Source organism: Furipterus horrens, unplaced genomic scaffold (assembly GCF_987537825.1).
Source record: "Furipterus horrens unplaced genomic scaffold, mFurHor1.1.pri manual_scaffold_1, whole genome shotgun sequence".
In the NCBI taxonomy this organism is placed as follows: Eukaryota; Metazoa; Chordata; class Mammalia; order Chiroptera; family Furipteridae; genus Furipterus; species Furipterus horrens.
Window position 1 is genome coordinate 119,709,746 of NW_028327171.1, and position 22,088 is coordinate 119,731,833.

The following is a 22,088-nucleotide window of genomic DNA, read 5'->3' on the forward strand; positions in this document are numbered from 1 at the left end:
TTTAACAAAAGAAACTAAACATTGCCCACAACTTTTAACATGGTTTGTCTGCCTCTCCTACTTTTCTCTCCAAGGTGGGATTTCACATCCTAGACTCTGTGGTGTTTAGCAGGGCCACATGTCCAGTTCTAACGAACAATGAGAGGAAGTGATATATCATTTTCAAACCAGAGCAGCTGTGCAAGACCCTCCCCAGTTCTTTCCCTCTCCTACAGCAACTGGCAACAGTCCAGTCAGCGGCTGCTCTGTGAGCTAGATAAGGACAACGTGGAGCAGAAAACTGCAATGGACAGAGTGAGAAATAAACTCGGTTCTATGCCTATGAGTTTTGGGAATTGTTTCCAAAGCATAATTTAGACTTGCCTGACAAAGTTACAAGGCTCTCAGGCTGTGAAATTGTACTTGAAATCTCTCACCACCCAAAAAAAACCTTCTGAAGACTTTTTTCTCTTGTTTCTGTGACAACCCACTTTCCCCGTTTTCTGGCAACCTTTCTAACCATTTCTCCACTTCCTCATGGACTTGACTCCTAACTCACTAAACCCTCCTGTTAACCAATTATTTTGTCCTCTGCTCATTACTGTTCTCATTCTATATGCTCTCCAGGGAGACCTTACCCACTCTCTTCATTTATCTACAACATATATGCTAAAGCCATGCAAGGCTATCTCCATGTTGGCTCCCAGTTCCCCTCATACTCAAAGCCCTGCTGGACCTAGCTGATCCATAAACATCATAAGTCCAACATATCCAAAATCAAATGCATCACCTGCCAAGCCACCTCCAAATATGCATTTCCCTCCTCCACCCTCTATCTACCTCAGTCAACAGCACCTAAATCCAGTCACCAGATCAGAAACCTGAGTTAAACTAGACTCCTCCCTTTCTCACCCCACCCTCATTCAACCAGCCAGTCCAGTCAATGTCACTTCCTGTAACATTTGTTGTTTGAGGGGAGGCGAAATTGTTTATTTTTATTGTTTAATGCTTATTACAGTGAATACTAAGGAAAATTATTTTAGGTTCAGAAAACATTATTCCAGTGTCAACTATAACAGTGACACTCTACCAGAAGAGAGCAAACGGTTAAGTCTAGACCAAGGAACAAGAGCCAATGAGTGCACCATTATGGAATTATGCCAGTAACAACCTCCATCTTCATCTCGTCTCTTTGCCACTTAAGTAAACATCTCAGAACACTGCCAAAGGAGCTTTCATTCTTTATTAAAGTCTCTTAAGCATTACTCACATTATTGTTCAATTTTAAGACAGGGCAAATCTTACGATGTTTTAAGGAGTTCTAAGGAGTTCTCATCGTCTTCTAAGTCTATGAAGACAGCATCCCCTAATTCATCTCTACTTTCTCTAACCTGCTTGATTTTCTAAAACTGAATAAAGCAATTCTGTTATACTAAAACCAGAGCCAATGCTTCTCAACAACTTGTTAAAATACTTGTAATTTCACCATCAAGGTAGATCACACAAATGGTACCTGCACATTATGGTACAGTAATGTGCCTGCTGTCTTTTTAATTATTTTAACTATTACACAACAGTATGTGTTTATCACCCCTGGTCTCTTTCAGCCTCAAACAACACTCAGAATTTATTCTCAACTCTAACTGAAAAATTGTTTAAATTTGTCTTAATTTTTAAAAAGTATTCTCCATATAGACAAGTTCTCACAGCAGCACACTAAATTACAAAAGACTCTCCCCCCAAAAGTTTTTATTGCTTTACAATAAGCCAGCAACACACACAAATGAATAATTATAAACATGACATGTCTAAATTTTCAAAGGGAGTTATAAGACCAGAATGTGCTCCTACACTTAAAATGCTTTTGTTAAAGTTAAAATCCACCCTAGCTGGCATGGCTTAGTGGATTGAGTACCAGCCTGCGAACAAAAGGGTTGCAAGGTTTGATTCCCAGTCAGGGCACATGCCTGGGTTGCAGGCCAGGTCCCCAGTTGGGGGCGCACAAGAGGCAACCACACATTGATGTTTCTCTCCCTTTCTCCCTCCCTTCCCCTCTCTCTACAAATAATTTTTTTTTAATATATAAGGGGAAAAAAGCAAAAACCCAACAATGCAGAGCAATTTACACCTTATTTCTACTTCTTTCCTCATGATAGAAAATTTGGTCAGTACTTAATCTGATAAAAACTTTGATTTCCATGCTAAATATCCCACTGTTCAAACTGGAAGCTCATACTGGAATCAGGCATGAAAGAGTAATACATCTAAAATGTTCAGATTATTCTGGAAACACTAGCACCTTCCTTTCAGTGAGCTCTAAAAACCTGTGAATTGTCACCATTTCAGTAACTTCAATTCAGTAGTAAAAATGACACAGCAAATATTCTTAGTACTACCTGAAAATGGAGAGGGGGAAAAGTGTGCCAACAAGATTTACATGACTTGCCTAAAACTGTGAATCTAAACCTGACTGTTGGGAGTCAAAACCACCTAAAATTGCTTATTTTAAAAAACAGTACCAATCAGCTGTTTTGCTTGTTTTTAATCCAAAGTTTGCTCTTTCTTCCAAAGCACAGCATTTTTCTCTCAGAACACACCAGTCAGGGTAATTAACTTGACTGGGTGGCTTTATATTCCCACACCAGTCTAGCTGGCTGCTAGGAAAAAGGTTTCATATCTTAGAAATATATCATGTGAAGTGCTGAAGATGTGTGTGAAAATGATTTTTAATTGTTTGCAATAGCAAAATGTTAAGGCAACTCAGGAAACAGATATTTAAAACATTATGTGCTACGCCACACCCCCTCCCCCAGTAAATAGAGCCAAATGGTATGTCAATCCTTTAGTACAAAAACATCGCAAAATAATGTGTTGAACTTGACTTTGCAGTTCAATTCTATATTTTGATGGCAGTGAGAGAAAACCCTGGAGCCAAAACTCCCTTGCAAAAAAAAATAATAATAATAATTCAACTTCTGATTTATTCACCAGGCTTAAAATAAGGGAGGAAAATATAAAATAAGCTTCCTTTGCTTGGCAACCATCCTTTTTAATTATGTTTCCGTACTATATCCAGGCTACACCTGTGTATGGATGGCTCATTTAGATACAGAAAATATCAAGGACCACTTCTGAAGAATCACAAGACAATAAACTTCTCAATCAGCATCAGGGTAAGCAAGAAATGAACTTCACCAAGAGATTGACATTTGCACTTTTTGACAAAACTGAATTACAGAGTAAATTCACTGAAACAACAAAGAAAAACCTGTCCTTGTAAAGGCTATTCTTCTTCCCCCAAAGAAGTGTTTTAATTCTGATACACACCACACAACTGGTAAGAAAATAAAGCGCAGTGCTTAGCAACAGGGCACTGTAACTATGGTGAGTGGCACTGTGCTCACCCTCATTGGCAACCACTGAGATCAACAGGGCCAGGCATGGGTAGAGTCTCCTATTTCTCTACACAAGCTGCTGCAGTCTCCTTATTGAAGCCCCGGATGGAGAGATCATAGACCACCTCCTCTACTTTCTTCACATCATACTTCAAGCCGTCATAGCGCTTCCTCAGGGAGTCGTTTTTCAGGTTGAGGAGGCGGAAACCGGAATCCAGCTCGTTGATGAAGGTGGAGATGTGAAGGGGCCGGGAGTAGTCTCCAGCAGTCACACTGTTGACAGACAGCCTTGACTACACAAGAAAAGAGAAACGGGGATGCATTACAACATGGCTCCTACTTAGTATGTCCTCCAATTCACAACTACAAGACCCTCAGGCCACAAAACTTTTACATATTGTCTTCAATAATTACATTTTTGACAAATACTTAATAGTAATACTAACTTAATAACTTAAGAAATTATTCCCCTTTTGTTGGAGTTTCTATGGTCTACAGTTTATTTTTCATAAATATTATTAGTAAGCCCATAGTGAACACCCTTGTAACAGCTATTTTTTCATCTTTAGCATTACTTTAATAACAATTTCTCAGGAAAGAAACTAAGGGAATAAAAGCAAGAAAATTCATATAGTTATATAAATTGTTCTCCAAAAACTTATATGAATTAAGTTACCAGGAACATGTTTTGCCATTACTTTGAAACAAGAAGTATTATAGGTCTTTTAAAATTCACATCTTAGTAAATATGCACAGCTACCTCACCATTAGAATTGGCATTTCTCTAATGACTAGCAAAACATAACACATATAGGGAAATGTCAATGACTATATGGTGACCAACAGATGGTTTATAAATGAATCAGATGCCCTGAATTTTTGTACCCATTTAAAAAAAATGACAGCAAAGTGGGAAGATCAAAAAGCACATGGCTCCAGGACCAGACAGCTTCACTAGTGAAATCTATAAATATTCAAAGAAAATTTAAGCCCTGACAAATGTAGCTCAGTTGACTGGATACTGTCCCACAGAGTAAAAGGTTGCCAGTTCGATTCCCAGTCAGGGCACATGGCTAGGTTGCAGGTTTGGTCCAAGGTCAAGGCATGTATGAGACACAACCAATCAATGGTTCTCTCCCTCTCTTTCTCCCTTTCTTCTCCTCTTTCTAAAAATAAATAAGTAAAATCTCTTTTAAAAATAAAGAAAGAAAATTTAATACCTATCCATCTCAAACTCTTCCAAAAAATTGAAGAGAAAGGAATGAATGCTTTCTAATTCATTTTGCATGGCCAACATTATTCTAAAACCAAAACCAGGCAGGGAAACAACAACAAAAACAGGTCAATATCTCTGACAAACATAGAGGCAAAGGCCCTCAACAAAATACTAGCAAATCAATTAAAACCACAATGAGATGCCACCTTACACCTGTCAGAATGGCCATCATCAACAAATCAACAAACAACAAATGCTGGCGAGGATGTGGAGAAACGGGAACCCTACTGCACTGTTGGTGGGAATGCAGACTGGTGCAGCTACTATGGAAAACAGTATGAAATTTCCTCAAAAAAATAAACATGGAACTGCCTTTTGAACCAGCGATTCCACTGATAGGATTATACCCGAAAAATCCTAAAACCCTAATTCAAAAGAACTTATGCACCCCTATGTTCATACCAGCCCTGTTTACAATAGCTAAGTGCTAGGAACACCCTAAGTGCCCAACAGTAAATGAGTGGCTCAAAACACCTGTGGTACATTCACACAAGACCACACAGAAGAAAGAAAGAAGGAACTCCTACTCTTTGCGACAACATGGATGGAACCAGAAAGGATTATGCTAAGTGAAATAAGCCAGGCAGTGAGAAACAAATACCTTATGCTATCACCTAAGACAGGAAACTCATGAACAACACAAACAAATCAGCAAAACAGAATCAGAGGCACGTAAACAAGGAGCAGACTGACAGTGACCAGAGGGGAGAGGGGAAGGGGTAAAAGAGGGGAAAAATGGGAAGGATCTAGTCAAGGAACATGTATAAAGGACCCATGGACATGGACAACAGTGTGGGAATTAACTGTGGGAGAGGGGTAAGGGGTGTAGGGTAGGGGAGAGCAAGGGGGTAAAATGGGACAACTGTAATAGAACAACAATTAAAAAAAAGAAAAAAATTAGGGTTTGAAATGCTTCCCAGAACACCTAATAAAATCTCTTATAATAAACCATGTGCACAAAGGTCATGTTGGCAGATTGAACCTTGAGAAGGTGATTAAAAAAAAAAAAAAATACTAGCAACCCAAATACAACAATACATTAAAAGGACCACAATCAAATGGAATTCACTGCAGGGATACAAGGAGGGTTCAACATGTGCACATCAATGTGGTACACATTAACAAAAAGGCTAAAAATCATATGATCATCTAAATAGATGCAGAAAAAGCATCTGACAAGATACAACATCCATTTATGAGTTAAATAAAAAAACCACTCAATAAAATTGGTATAGAAGCAAAAGTACTTTAACATAATAAAGGTCATATATGACAAACACACAGCTAGCTGACTTCATACTCAACAGTGAAAAAACTGAAAGCTTTTCCTCTACGATAAGGAACAAGACAAAGATTCCCCCTCTCACCACTTTTATTCAACATAGTACTAGAAGTTTTAGCCAGAGAAATTGGGCAAGAAAACGAAATAAAAGGCATCCAGATTGGAAAGAAATGAAATTGTAGTATTTGCAGAGGACATGATTTTCACATACAGAAAACCTTGAAGAGTCCATCAAAAAACTGTTAGAAATAATAAACAAAGAACAGTAAAGTTGCAGGATACAAAATCAATATACAGACTCTGTCGCATTTCTCTATACTAACAAGGAACTACTGAAATCAAAATAAAGAAAATCCAATTTACAATTGCAACAGAAATAACTGAGAGCCCAGAAATAAACCCATACATATATGAATAACTAACTAATTTACAACAAAGGAGCCAAGAATATACAATAGAGAAAGTCTTTTCAATAAATGGTGTTGGGCAAACTGGAGAGCCCTATGCAAAATGACACTAGACCCCTATTATACACCATACATAAAAATTAGGTCAAAATGGATTAGAAGGTTAAATGTAATACTTGATACAATAAAATGCACAGACAATAACATAGGCACTAAGCTTTCGATCATCAGTCTTAGCGGTGTTTTTGTGAATTTGATTTGAAAGGCAAAAGAAAAAACAAAAACAAATGGGACTAAAAAGCTTCTGCACAGCTAAGGAAATCATCAACAAAACAAAAAAGGCAACCAAGCAATGGGAGAAGATATTTGCAAATGGTATTTCCAGTAAGGGCTTAATATCCAAAATATATAAAGCATTCACACAACTCAACCAAAAAAAAACAAAAACAAAAAACAGAACCTAAAAATGAGCAGAGGATTTGAATAGCCATTTTTCCAAGGAAAAGATACAGATGGCCAACAGATACATGAAAAGATACTCAATATCACTAATCATCAGAGAAATGCAAATTAAAACCACAATGAGATATCACTTCACACCTGTAAGAATGGCTATCTCAAAGATAATTTTTTGGTTTTAGGTAATGGCTTAATGTACAAAGGTTTACAGGTATCTTTGGGACATCAAAAAACAGAACAGGGCTCACTGGCTTTAAGAGCTTGTAAAGAAAAGAAACAATTCCAAAACTTAAATGGAAACAAGCAAACTACATAGCAGGATGCACTGAGAAAAACAAGCCACAATAAAACTTCATTAATTAAAATTCCTTAGGGCTAAGGCAAATTGGAGTAGGTGACAATGCACATAAATTAAAATAAAAACATTTAAATTCTCCATGAAATACAAATGTATATATTCCAGTGACGAAGACTAAATTAAAAGAGTGACTTGTAACTGGCATATCAACTGTTAAAAGGGTACTTTTTAAAGACAGCTTTAAAATTATTTAAGTAGTTCAGATAGCAAATACTGGTGAGGATGTGGAGGAAAGAGAACCCTCAACACACTACTGATGGGAATGTAAACTGGTACAGTCGCCATGAGAAACAGTATGGAGATTCCTCAAAAAACTAAAAATAGAAAAACCATGTGGCCCACCCGTTCTACTTTTGGGTCTTTATCCAAAGAATATAAAAACATTTATTTGAAAAGACATACACACCCTATGCTCACTGAAGCGTTATTTGTAATATCCAAGATATGAAAAAATTAGGTGTCCACCGATGAACGAATAAACCATGCAATACGACTCAGCCATAAGAAAAAATGAAATCTTGCCATTTGTGACAACCTGTGTGGACCATGAGGGTATTATGGCAAGTGGAATAAAACAGAGAAAGATAAATAACATAAATTCTCACTTACATGTGTAATATAAAAAACAAACAAGCAGAACAAAAACAAACATAGGTATAAACAACAGACTGGTGTTCACTGGAAAAGGGGGTAAGTGGGGTGGTGGTGAGCATGCAATAGAGTATATAGATACCAAGTTATAATGTTGTACACCTGAAAGGCATGTTACCTCAATAAGAAAGTACAAAAAAAAAGAAAAGAAAAAGAAAACGGAAAATTACTAAGTTTATTACCAGTTCACTAGCAAGAATTAAAACTCCTGAGAGATAATCTTCTACATCCAGATGAAATCCTTTCTCCCGATCTGGCTCAACTAAAAAAATATCAAAGTAAAGATAAGATCATGATGTGAATACAAATTAAGCCTTAGCATTTTTTAAAATATATGCATATATACACACACACACACAATTTCCTCCAAGTAAATGGAAAAGGAATGGATAATTTAAAACAAACTTTTTTTCCTAATAATTTTTATTTTCAATTACAGTTGACATAAAATATTAACCTTGGCAACTAGACCTCACTGCAAATTTTTCTAGCTCTTCAGCAAAATTCAATTTTCCCTTCCATTCTTCTCTCAAAAAGTAATACCACGAAGAATGGTATCTAGTTATGTCAGAGAACAGCTGTTTTCATAAGATGTAAGTAGAAAAGCCTGCAATTGACTTCAAATGGTTCACAGGCACAGACAAATGTACACATGCACACATACATGCACTCATGCATAGACAGACACACAAAGTGTGGAGGAGACTAAGCAGACTGACAAAATGTTAACAAGCAGAATCTAAAGGGGTGTAAAGAGGTGTTTACTGTACTATTCTTCCAACTTTTCTATAGCCCTGAAATTTTTAAAAGCCCACACATAGATGAACAATAAAATTTACAAACAAAATACCCAAGTACAAAAAGCAAGCCACTACATATTTTTAGTTTTTGTGTTCCCAAGTAACTGGTTTTCCAGCTAGTTCTCATTTGTTATAATAAATAGAAAGTATTAGCCAACAGCCCCTCTCACTAAAAATTAACCTACCATGCCTAAATCTGCAAACTGACACTAATGAAGACACTTACTGCCAAGAATTTCTGTAACTGCTTCTCGAGTCACTAGTGTTTCTGATTCCAAGTACACAACAAATGCTGCCAAGAAGACCAAGCGCTGCAACACAAACCTCCAGTGCTCATGAAATCTACATGAATACAAGCACATTTAGGCTGAGTGACTAGAGGCCTTCAAAAAAAGACAGGTTTAGTACAAATTCAAACATTTCAGAATTAAAATCCTTCTTCAAGTAAAATCTTACATGAAACCCCAATATATAAAACAGTTAAGAGCAATATGACATTTAAATGTATTAGATGTATTTAGTATAAATTTTGCAAGTTCAAATTTATAACAATTATTAAAATTTTAATATATAAGCATGATTTAATTTTGTGAATACAAAAAATTTACAACTGAGGATTATGGATGACAAGTTTAATAAATAAGAACAATGATGCTGCTCTGAGAAAAATAAATATTGGCAACTGAAGAATGATGAGACCCACTGTTGTACATCAGAGACAACAGCTAACTCCTTCCTACGTTTTAAGTGTAGGATATTAAGAAAATCCTTACTCACACATATAAGAAATAACTACTGTTGCCATCACGAAACAGATAGACTTAAAGCTTCAGGATACTACAGTTAAGCTGAGCTAGAAGCGTAAAAAAGAAATAGGAAATTTTACAACCCCTGAATATTTACCCTATTCGTCCTGATTTTCAAATGTGGCAACAAATTCAGAAAAATAATTCAACACAATGCGGGCCAAACCAGCCACGGGGCAGCCTGTGTGTGACCTCCAAAATACATGGTCTCTAAAGACCCTGACAATTCTACCGTCCTACTTCTCTGTGCTTCAGTTACCAGCCTAGCAGGGGTTGGCGAATTTTCTCTGTGAAGGGCCAGACAGTAAATATTTCAGCCTTTGCAGGTCATTCTCAGTCTGCTACATACTTATGTGACCGCTTTTCTTTTGAAACAATGCTTGCAAACATAAAAGCAACTCTCAGCTTCCAGAGGCAGCGGGCCACAGGCAGTCTGCCAATCTCTGCTTTAAACAACGCTGGGAGGTGGTGCTAGCCATTCCCCACATACATGTCCTATATGTTGCCCATATATGTGTCTTGAATATCTTTTTCAATAAGAAAACAAACATAAGTAGAAATTTTGGGTTCTTATAGTTACCATATTTCATCAATATTCAGATACAGTTTTTCTGTTTAATATCTGGGAAATCAGGATGCATTTTACAATCTACATTTCACAATTATGACTGACAACAATATTTCTTCCCGAGGTACATAAAATAATGTGTACCTTAAAATTAATGGTAGTGTAAATTCAACAATATATGGCATAAAATATCAGCTAAACATGTTACTTGGCAGTAAAATTCAAGCCTTGAGGTAAAACTCAACTCCACATATATACTTTCGCCTAATCCCATAACCTTAATAGCATAGATACGGTTCATCCAATTTCACAAGTAACTTATATATACTAAAAAGATAGTCTCTACTTTGACTTCATACAACAAATATTTTCTTTTTAACTGCTTTTTCACTACAAAAATTATACATGTTCTTTAAGAAAATTTTGAAAAAAAGAGAAAAGAAAATCACCAATTTTGTCACCCTTAAAATACCACCATTAACAGTCTGATTCTTTTTCTTTTTGTTCTTCTTTTATGTAGAGGGATTTTTACCTAGTTCTAAGCAATCATTCAGTACATGTAATTTCTTTTTTTTTTTTATTTATAACATTATAAAATAATGCTACTTTTCTTACAAACCTGTAATACTGTTCAGCAGGGAACTTGGTCTTCAAAGACGTAAGATATCTTTTTACAGTACCAAAATGTTCTCGAGCTTTCAAACACCTCTTTGGAACTGATCACAAAAAAAAAAAAAAAAAAAAAGGTAATCAAATGTAATAATTCAAGACTTACCAAATTTCAAATACAGTTCTTGCTTAATAACCTATGCAGTGTACCTGGAAATAAATCAACTTTTTTAAAAAGCTCAGGACCAAATGCAGCGCATGTCTGCTTTTTAATCTGGCCTTCAAAATTTCACCTCTAGTTTCTCTACTGATTAACCAATACTGAAAAATAAAAAAAAAGCTTGCCTAAAGGGAATGTTAATAAACAAATTAGTAAGCCATCATAAACAATCTCATCCTTACAGGGCTGTGCAGCAGATGCATTCCTAGGCAGTCCTCAAAGGAAGCCTAAAATTGAACTGCTTCTAAATCTCATATTTGGTCAAAAAGAAGTTTTATCAATTTTTCTCAATCAGGCTGACCAATTACACATCATTGAGAAAAATGACTTGCCTCCTACACCTGTAAATTACATTATTACATCATTGTCTATCTGAAAATATATTTCAACTCTTTCAGTTCTGCTGGCTACATCTTATAATAGAGGTTCCATGGTCTAAATTTACCATAATTGATCTCCATTCAAGGGGCTAATTGTAAACACATTCAGAACACTTTACACTGGCCATTGGACATCTACAAATGAGTATTAAACCATATTCAGTCCTGGCTGGTGTAGCTCAGTGAGTTGAGTGCTGGCCTATGAGCCAGTTTGATTCCCCATCAGGGCACATGCCTGGCTTGCAGGCCAGATCCCCAGTTGGGGGTGTGAAAGAGGCAACTGAATCATGTTTCTCTCCCTCTTTCTCTCTCTCTCTCTAAAAAATAAATTAAATGTTTAAACCATATTCGAGGACTGAAAAATTGGTTTTTTAAGTTCCAAATCAAAGTTGCTAGATATACAAGTGAACTATGATACTACTACCATTATCATCAGTAGAGCTCCATCACAATAGAAAACATTCCATATTAAATGAAAGTGGAAAATCAAGCAAAGCACAGAATTCTGTAAACCTGTGAAAATGATCAACTCATCTATTTCTCCGATTTTAATTCAACATAAAGCATTAGGGACATTTTTCATAATAAAATGGTACAAAGTTGAATGTCTTTTAGATGGAAATTAACTATTTAAGTGAGACTGATAAATTGGATTAAAACCTTCAAAATCAAAACAAAGCACTTACTGTCCTGAAACCCAGCACCCTGATGGACCCCTTGCAGTAGAGTTAAAATCTCCCGAGCTGTTTGTTCTAAACTCTGTACTACTTTTCGAATTTCCTAGAAAGAATTAAAAATCAAAGTATCAGATAAATTCAACACAGCCTCAAACCCATTCAAAACACTAATGATCTTTACAAGTACTAAACTGGTACAGAAAATAACCAGGTTTCAATCCTGACTTACCTCCTCTATGAGACCTTCAGGGAGTCATTAAAAAAGCCTCAGGTTTTTCATGGAACCTTCAGAGGATAATAGATACCCACCCACCCTAACTATGCCGCAGGGACACTATAAAAATCAGAGGAGGTAAGGTATAAGAGTAATTTGTAGAGAAGAATGCAACGAAACGCAAGGGATGGGTACTTTTCATTCGTTCGTGTTACAAATATTCACTGAGCACTGCGTAAATACTGCGGAACCAAGTAGAGTCCCCTTCTTTCCCGCAGTTTAGAGGATAATGAGGGAGACGGACATTTAAAAAGTAAAAATTGCACAAATTTCTTAAAATGTCAATGCGTGACTAGAAAACACGACAGGCAAAAGATCATTTGGACTGTGAAATCAAGATGTATATGCGATAACCGGGAAAAGAAAGAACAGAAGCAAATTTCAGGAGGAGCAAAGAGTACATGCAAGAATTCTGAGGTAGAAAACTATTTGGGAAACTGGAGATAATACACAACCGAAAATGGTGTAAAATAAGATTGGACACACACACACACACACAGAGTTGGGTTTTTATCCTATGTAGAATGAGAAGCCATAGTTTTAAAGAGAGACCAAACGAGCTTTTAAGACACTGGCAACACATAAAACGCACGTTGTCTGAGTCCCGAGGGCTAACTGAGCCTCTGATGTAAACCAGTGCTGAAAACGAGGAAAACTGACACTCAAATGAGGTAGGTGACGCCCATGAGATGAGACCGGAATCGGGAGCGGGAGGAAGAACGCGCCCTAAGCTGAAACAAGAGGGGGAGCGACCCATCCTCCGAGTTCCCCACCGCTCGAGACTGGGCGACGGAGAAGGGCTGGGAGCTGTGGCCCACCTAAGCAGGAAAGGGAAAAGGGATGAGGAGGGAAGGGCTCACCTCCCGGATGTCCTGCTCGGCAGCCAGAAAGCCCTGTAGCTCCACGAAGATCTCGCTCACAGACATGGCGCCTGCTGCAAACTATCAGACGGCGGGGCAAGGGCAGCCGGCTAAGCGCGTTTCACAGGAAACCAGTTCCCAGTGGGTCTCAACAACCGCCACCACTCCCGCCTCGTCCGCTGGGCCCTCCGCCACAGTCGTCGCTGGGGTCCTCCGAGGATCTCGGCGCTCCGGAAGTCGGGCTGTCCGCCGCGATGCCTGGGGTGCTGCCCACCGCTCAGAAGACAGGACCGGGGGGGCGGGGCTTCCCTTTGGGGATGCCCGTCAGGCATCGCTGGAAACAGCTCCTGAAGAGGGCCTTCAGGATAGGTGGAATCAACGGAAGTGGGGTTGTGGCTTGGAGGTGGTACCAGCAGTTCTATTAATTTAGAGAATGTGGAGATCGCAATTTTCGGCTGAGGATGAGAAAGAAAACAGTGAATTATGTTTGCAAAAAATACAGGGGCAACTAAGAATATGTGGGATGGGAAGGGAGCGAATATTTTATCTTTGTGCTTTTATTTTAATGCTTTCTGTATGTATTATATTACCTGTTTTTAAATTATGACTTTATGCATTTTGTTAACTGATGGTTGTTAGTCCCAATTCAATGCCCACAGAAATCCCCAGTTTGGAGTGTGGTTAAGAAGTAAACTTTATTCAGTGAAAAACAGCTCAACTGTGATGCCGCACAGCTGTGAAGCCACCTTGGGGTCAGGTTTCTCTCTGCCACAGTTCTGCTCAGCCCCCTGCAGCTCCCCAGGAGGCGAATCACAGCCTGCAGAAAGTGCGCTTCCAAGCACAAAGAAAGCTGACGTAAGCAGACAGAGGACCTAGCCACCGTTCCTTAATGGTCTGTCCTCATGCAAATGAGGGCTCCAGATCTTCACAGTCTGATTGGTTCAAAAGGCACTGTCCCGATTAGTCAGGATGGAGCCACTGATTGGTCATTGAAGCTTAGTTGCACAGCTCCAATTAGGTAAAGCCTCGGTCCTATTGGTTGACATAGGATTCCAGGATTTCCTTTACAAGTGCTGGCTCACGTGGCTGAAACCCAGTCCAGGCAGGCAGGTAGTTCAGCGCAGGCTTCTACCTGAGTGCAGTTTGCATGAGAGGTTCCTGTGTAGAAATGGCTGCTAGGCTCTGGTTGTTTTTTAATTTGAGCCCAGTTGGCTGCTTGCAGCCCTTTTTAATAGGTATCTTCTTTCTTAGGGTCCATAGTGTAGAATAGGAAGTTTCTCTTACACTCAACTAACACCTCCATACCCTAACCCCATTTTCTTAACAAAAGCACTAAAAATTTCTTGTTTGTCCTTGCAGCATTCTTCCCTACATCTACCCAGCACATACAAACATGTATGTTTGTATATGTAGGAGGCACTCTCCAAATAAATTGATTACTTAGATTAACTAAATGATAATTTATTGTTTGCTTTGTGTCAGACATTATTCTAAAACTTTACATAAAGGATCCTATTTTATCTTCTAATACTTCTGTGAAGTTGATGCTGTTATTATAAGTGAAGTAACCATGGTAACAGATTAACTGACTTTCCAAAGGTTATAGGCAGCTAGTAAATGTTAAAATTGGGACCCAAATGGTTTGTCTTAATCACTATGCTATTATCACCTACCTGTCACTTAACAATATTTATGAGACTTTAAATATCTTAGCAAACTTGACTTCTACAGTCCTATAAGGTAATAGGTTAGAAAAGCTCAGTTTTAGCAACTTGTTCAAACACAAGGTTTCTGTATTGGTTTTTTTTTTTTGCCTATGTGCTACTGACATAATATAACCTATAGTTCAAAAATTGAAGCAGAATTTCAAAATTCACCAAAAAAGGATGAAAATAGCGATAGGAGCTCTTTTATTTATTTGATACCTCCCAAACTGTTCTTAGTACCACATTTTCTGTACTGACTTTATATAAATTCAAATTCATTTTTCAAATGCTGCAACATATTTCTCACGCCAACTCAAATACTGTGACTCAAAATTCTAGCAGAAACAGGAATCTGCCAAATCACTTTATTTTTGAAAAATCTAAGGTGATTTCTAAGTATCCCATAAGAGTGTTTTTATCATTTGTCAAGTTAAAATTAGTAATACCTATCTCTAAAAATTATGAGGATTAAAAATAATGTGTGTAAAAGACTAGTTTCTAGCTCTGAATTTGTCTACTCAGGTGCCTCAAAGAAGTGGAATTCAGACAGTATTTGTCTTTTTGTGGCTGGCTTACTTCACTTATATAGCATAATGACCTCAGGGTTCATCCATGTTATACTTTGTGTCAGAACTTCATTCAACTTTAAGGCTGAATATCCCATTTTATGTATATAATACATTTTGTTTACTCATCTGTCAATGGACATTTGGGTTGTTTCCACCTTTTGGCTCTTGTGAATAATGCTGCTATGAACATGGATGTACAAATATCTGCCTGAGCCCCTGATTTCAATCTTTGGGGTATATAACCAGAAGTGGAATTGTTGGATACTATGGTAATATTATGTTTACTTTTTTGAAAAAAATCTCATACTGTTTTATAAGCCTTTTTTAAAGCTGTTTTTAATTCTCACCCAAGGCCATGTTTCCATTAATTTGAAAGACAGAGGGAATGAGAGAGAGAGAGAGAGAGAAAGAAAGAGAGAAATGAAAAAGAAACATCAATTGGTTGCCTCCTGTATGTGCCCCAGTGGAGCATTGAACACTAAATCTAGGCACGTGACCTGACTAGAAATCGAACTGAGCAACCTTTCAGTGCACGGAACAACATTCCCACCAACTAAGCCATGCAGCCAGGGCTTTAATAACTATTCTTAACAACTATTTTTATTCCATTTCTCCCACAAAAATTTTAACCCAACATAAAAGTATTTATTGTTTAAAATATTTTGGTTACCCATCATAATCTCCTAAAAAATAATATAAATTAAAATGTAAACTTTCTATTATTCTAAGGAACTAGATGTTAAAATTCCTTCTAGATTACCATTCAACAGTAGTACATGGCTGATCAAAACAACATAAATGCATTATGCATTTTATAAATATTAAACAAGCAAAGTAAATTTTTAATGGAATTGATCTTTAAATGAAAGGGCTATATGTGTTTTCCAATGTATGTAGCTGTGAATGAATATCCTATAAATAGTTGATAGATAAATGATAGATATATAGAATTGCTGAGAAATTAAATTCATAGTAATTAACCCCTGGCGACCTCCCTCATTATTCTTTACAAGAAGCAATATGTAAGCGTAGTAAACTCTCAGTGTAGAATCCCACCTAACATACACACTGCATTAATTAATCCCACTGGAGCCCTGACCTCCGCTGAGCATGAGTTAGGCTTCAGCACTGCCTTCATTTATACTTTTTACAGTAGCTGCAACCCAGTTCCAATTCCCCTACCGTACTCATAGAGGCTCTGGTTTCACCAACAGCTTCTCAGAGGGTTTGTGTACATAACCTGAAAGAGTGTGAGGTTAACACTTCAGAGGCAAACTTTGACCAGTGAAAGGCAGGATATAATTACAAGCCAGCAGATAAATTCTTTGCTCTTTCTGTTCCTAACAGACTATTCAAAAAAAAAAAAAAAGTTTCATGCAATCTTTCCAGAAATGCAGAAATGCCCCATGTGACTGAGCAACAAATCAGGTTTCTTCTAAGACCGTGACCATGTAATAATGCACAATGTTGTATTTGCTTTTTGTCTTTTGCTGCCTCTCTTCCATTTGTCCCTTATTCTCAGTAACCTGAAATTCACCCACCCACCCAAATAAAATGTTAGCACCTAATTTTTGTTTTAGACTTTGCCTTTTTGAGAAGTCAATCTAAGAAACTAATGAAGGTAAGTAGAAGGAATGGAAGGATTCTCTTGTAGCAATTTCACTCAATATCTTAAATTCCCTGCTAGATGGCCAAAATAAGTGATTTATCATCCAAATTTGTTTTTAGTAATTATTAGTGGACATTTGACACAGGTTTTCCATCAATGATTTTGAAAGCAAAGATTTAGATACCAACTTACAAAACACAACTCAAAATGTTGTGTTATCAGCCGTTAGATTATCCACTTTCCCAACAGTTAAACCAATTATTTCAAATTGTTCCTTTGTCTAGTGGCCTAAAAGTTTAAGCACTCAATCACAATGCATCAAGCAATGCAACATAGTAAGATTTTAATGAATTACAGATTTTACTTTCTTTTGTAAATTACAAGAAAGTCCACAGCTCAGGCAGGCTTATTTGGTGGAAAACAAGATTTGTATCATATCCACCAAAGTCATTGGCTGCACAGCTGTCCTTCCTATCCCCCTCAGTCCCTCCTTGGGGATTGGCTAATTTCATGATGGTCATACACTGAATGACCCTGGCTGGTTTGGCTCAGTGGATTGAGCGTCGGCCTGCGAGCTAAGTGTCGCTGGTTCGATCTTCCAGTCAGGGCACATCAGAGAAGGAAAACTCTGACTCCAAAAAACCTCCGCTGCCTTGCGGCATACCTCTTCAGGGGAAAGGCTAAGGGAGTAAACCCCGACAGAAAATCCGGAGCTGGAGTCCCTAAGGCGGTTTGACATTGTAGTCAACACCGGCAACTCCTGCGGCGCACCTGAAGCCAAGCTGTATTGACTTCGTCTTTCCCTTGGACCCTTCAGCTGCGAAGAGAGGGGGGGTCTGCTGCATGGGCAACAGCAGACCCTCCATATCACCCTGCCCAGCTCTGTAGCTTCAGCTTCACTGGAGAGGACACTCCAGCGTCATCGCAAGATGTCGATTCAACACGGGAGGAGACAGATACCGTGTCACTCCCGAGTCGGACTGCACAGCCATTTTCGGCGGTGCAGATAGACTCTTAAGAAGCTACACCATCGTCTCTCGAGACGGACGGCTGCCGAAGACGACGACATACACTGAATCCACAAACTAGTCTTATCTGTGTTAGGCTCACTGAGTAGCTGATGTGGGAAAGTCCCATACTTTCTTTTATGATTTAATCACTTAATTGCCTTTAACTACACCAACATGAGGCTTTGCATAATAAATTTTAGGTACTGAGAAGCAATTTCCAGAGAAATTGCAAAGCAGAAGAAAAAACTTAAAACTGCAGTGTTCCCATAGTCCAAAGCAAAAGCAAAATAAAAGCAGCAAAAAGCCTGTTACTTTTTTACAAACCTTTTACTTACAGCCTACCTATATAATTGTATTTTAAATGAGTTTCTTGCAGACAGGATATAGTTGGGTCATTTTTTAATTCACTGACCAATCTCTGTCTTTTATTGGTATATTTAGGTCATTTACATTTAATGTAAGTATTGATATATTAGTGCTTAAGTCTGCCATCTCCATTTTGCTGTTTGTTCTTTGCTCTTAATTTCTGTTTTCTTTTTTCTGCCTTCTCATGAATTTTTTATAATTCCATTTTATAGTGTTTTTAATGTATCTCTTTGCATAGCTTTTTAGTGATTGCTCTAGTGATTGCACTATATATATATGTATTACACTATGTATATATGTGTATATACAATTATATACATATAGTATATATATATGAACATATATACATTTAACTTATTGCTGTCTACCGGTATCATTTTACTAGTTTAAATGAGGTATGGAAATCTTACTTTCCTGTCTTCCTTTAGCCCACCCCAATTTATAATATAACTGTTAAGTATATCCTCTGCATACAATTATAACCAATTATAACCACATCAGTCAGTGTTATAATTTAGCTTCAATAATCAAACATAATTTAGAAAATTCAGGAGAAGGAAAGTCTATTGAAGTTACCATACTTTTGCTTACCGTATTCTTCTTTTTTGATGTCCAACTCTTTCTTTTATTTTTTTCTGTTTAGAGAATTTTATCACATTTCTTTTTTTAAATAAACTTTTTCTATTTTTTTAAAGATTTTGATGCTCAAACCACTGAACCACACCAGCCAGAGCAACCACCTTTCTTTTAAGGTAGGTCTGATAGAAACAAATACCCATAATTTTCATTAATCTAAGTATCTTGATTCTCCCTTCATTCCTGAAGTATATTTTCACTGCGTACAGGATACTGAGTTTATAGTTCTTTCTTTTTTCAGGCTTTGGAATGTATTGTGCCCTTTCCTTCTGGCTTTGTGGTTTCTGATTAGAAGCCTTCTATCATTCTAATTGTCTTTCCTCTGTAAGTAAGGTATCATTTTTTCCTCTGGCTGCTTTCAAGATTTTTTCTTTGTCTTGAATTTTCAGAATTTTAATTACAATACGCCTTGTCATAGGTATCTTTTAGTTTATTCTATGTCAGATTTGCTCACCTTTTAAATCTGCAAGTTTATGTCTCTTGTCAAATCTTAGGAGGTTTTTTGGACATTATTTCTTTTATGTGTGTGTGTGTGTGGGTGTCTTTCTGTGTTTACTTCTAGGTAATTTTTTTAAGTATATTTTATTGATTATGTTGTTAGAGTAGTTCCAATTTTTTTTCCCATTTGCTCCCCTCTGCCCAGTACCCCCTGCCCCGCTTAGTTCATGTCCATGGGTCATGCATATAAGCTTTTTGGCGTCATCCTTTCCTATATTATTCTTAACATCCCCCTGTCTCTTTTGTACCAACCGATTATGCTTCTTAGTCCCTGCACCATTTCCCCATTTCTCCCCCTCCCCACTCCCAGCTGGTAACTCTCCAAATGATCCCCATACCTATGATTCTGTACCTATTCTCGTTTCCTTAGTTGAATTTTGTTTTTATTTTTTAGATTCCGTTGTTGATAGGTGTGAGTTTGTTGTCATTTTAGTGTCATAGTTTTGATCTTCTTTTTCTTAAGTAAGTCCCTTTGACATTTCATATAATAATGGCTTGGTGATGATGAACTCCTTTAGCTTCACCTTGTCTGGGAAGCACTTCATCTATCCTCCCATTCCAAATGATAGCTTTACTGGATAGAGTAATCCTGGTTTCAGGTTGCCTTTCATCACATTGAATACTTCTTGCCAGTCCCTTCCTTCCTGCAAAGTGTCCTCTGAGAAATCAGCTGATAGTCCTATAGGCACCCCCCTGTAGGCAACTCTCTGCCTCTCTCTTGCTGCCCCCAGGACTCTGTCTTTATCTTTCACCTCTGGCATCTACATCATGATGCATCCTGGTGTGGTCCCCTCTGGGTTCAGCTCGCCCAGGACCCTCTGTGCTTCCTGGACCTGTAGGTCCATCTCCTTTGCAAAATTTGGGAAGTTTTCCTCATTTTTTTCAATTCTTGCTTCCTCATTCTGCACTGGTTGACTGTTTCTTTCTTCCTTATGTTCCAAATCGTTGCTCTGAACCCTGGTTTCCTTCCCTTTACCATTGGTTTTGTGTGGGTTTTCCTTTGTTTCACTTAGCATAGCCTTCACTTCTTCTCTTATGCATTTGCCATACTCAAGCATATCTGTCAATCCTGTGAGCATCTTTATCACCAGTGTTTTGAATTCTTCATCTGTTAGGTTGTCTGTCTCCTCATCTGTTAGACTGGCTATCTCCTTGTCACTTAGTTCTCCCAATGGAACCTTGATCCATTTCCCTTTTTGGGCCATACTTCTCTGTCTCCTCATTCTGACAGGCTTCTGCGTTTGTTTGCCTCCGCATCCCAGGTAGAGCTGTCACTCCTGTTATGTTGTAAGGGGCAGAGCCTTAGGGATTCATTAGCACAGGGCGACCTGTTTCACCACGTTGTGGCGTTGTATGTGGGGGAGGGGTCCGAGAGGGAACAGGCACCCCTCCCACTTCTGCACCAGACTGGCGCCTCTCTAGCTGCTGCCCTGGCCATCGTTCCCAGAGTGGGTGGGTCTGCAGACATTCTAGGACCAACGGGTCCCTTTAAACAAGTGGACTGTGCTGAGACCAGCAGTTTCTGCCTCCACCCCAACCCCCACTGGTCTGCACAGTCAGAAGCAATGAGGCTTGATTTTCCCTGGTTCTGGGACCGTGAGCTGGGAGGTCTGCTGAGGAGCTGGGAATGCTCCCCAGTTGTGCCTCCTAACTTTTTAAAATGTGTGACTGTGCTTTCCGCTGGCTTGCTGCTGCTGCCACCACACCGTGTCCTCTCCTCCCCGGCTCCGCCCCTCCTACCTGTCTGGAAGAGTATTTCTTCTTTATATCTTTGTTTGCTGGACTTCCATGTAGTTTGATTTTCTGGAACTTCTGGTTGTTTCTAGTTTTGAGGTAGTTGTATTCCTTCTTAGTTGTGGAGGGAGACGCAGCATGTCTGTCTACGCCTCCGTCTTGGCCAGAAGTTGGACATTATTTAAGTACTTTCTAAGGCCTGACTTCTTGCTTCTCTCCTTCTGGGACTTCAGTGGCAATAATGTTAGATATTTTATTATAATCCACAGTTCCCAAAGGCTCTGCTCATTTTTTTATAGTCTGTTTCTCTTTATTGAACTGGTAATTTTTATTTTCCTGCTTTCTGGGTCACTGATTCTTACTTTGTTTTCTCCATTCTGCCCAACCACCCATTTTCTTTTTTTTTCCTTTTTTTTATTGTTGTTCTATTACAGTTGTCCTATTTTTCCCTCTTTGCTCTCCCCAGCCCCACCCACTCACTTTTCATTTTGAATATTGTATTTTTAATTCTGAAATTTCTATTTGGTTTCTTTTAAGTTTTTAATTTAATTGCTAAAACTTTCTATTTCTTTGTGACTACTATTTCTTTCATTCATTTCAATTATGTTCATAGTTGCTTATTTAAGAAATTTTAACATAACTGCTTTAAATCTATGTCAAATAATTCCCCTTGTTATCTTGCTTTTGGTATATATCAGTTATCTTTTTCATTCAGTTGACATCTTCCTGGTTTTTGGTATGAAGAATAATAGGTTACTGAAAACTGAACATTTTTTAATTGGAATGAGGCTGGATTTTAGTTAAACCTTCTGCTTTACTGACTTTCTCTGACACTGCTTCAGCAGAGAAAGGGGGATACTGCCTTGTTACCGCCAGATGGGACAGAAGAGCAGGTTTCCCACTTGGCTTTCATTGACACACAAAGGTAGGGGCTCCTCATTATTGCTAAATGAAAGTGA

At 38.0% G+C, this 22,088-nt stretch overlaps 1 protein-coding gene across 1 annotated transcript; it reads right to left on the minus strand.

The window, feature by feature from the left end:
- Positions 1-1,208: 1,208 nt before the first annotated feature.
- On the minus strand, positions 1,209-13,239 carry TSN (translin). Its single transcript, XM_090279127.1, has 6 exons — positions 13,002-13,239; positions 11,877-11,970; positions 10,601-10,697; positions 8,834-8,949; positions 7,990-8,069; positions 1,209-3,667 (listed from the first exon to the last, which is right to left on the minus strand). The coding sequence occupies exons 1-6, from the start codon at positions 13,065-13,067 to the stop codon at positions 3,434-3,436; spliced, it is 687 nt and encodes a 228-aa protein (XP_090135253.1). The 5' UTR covers positions 13,068-13,239; the 3' UTR covers positions 1,209-3,433.
- Positions 13,240-22,088: the final 8,849 nt, after the last annotated feature.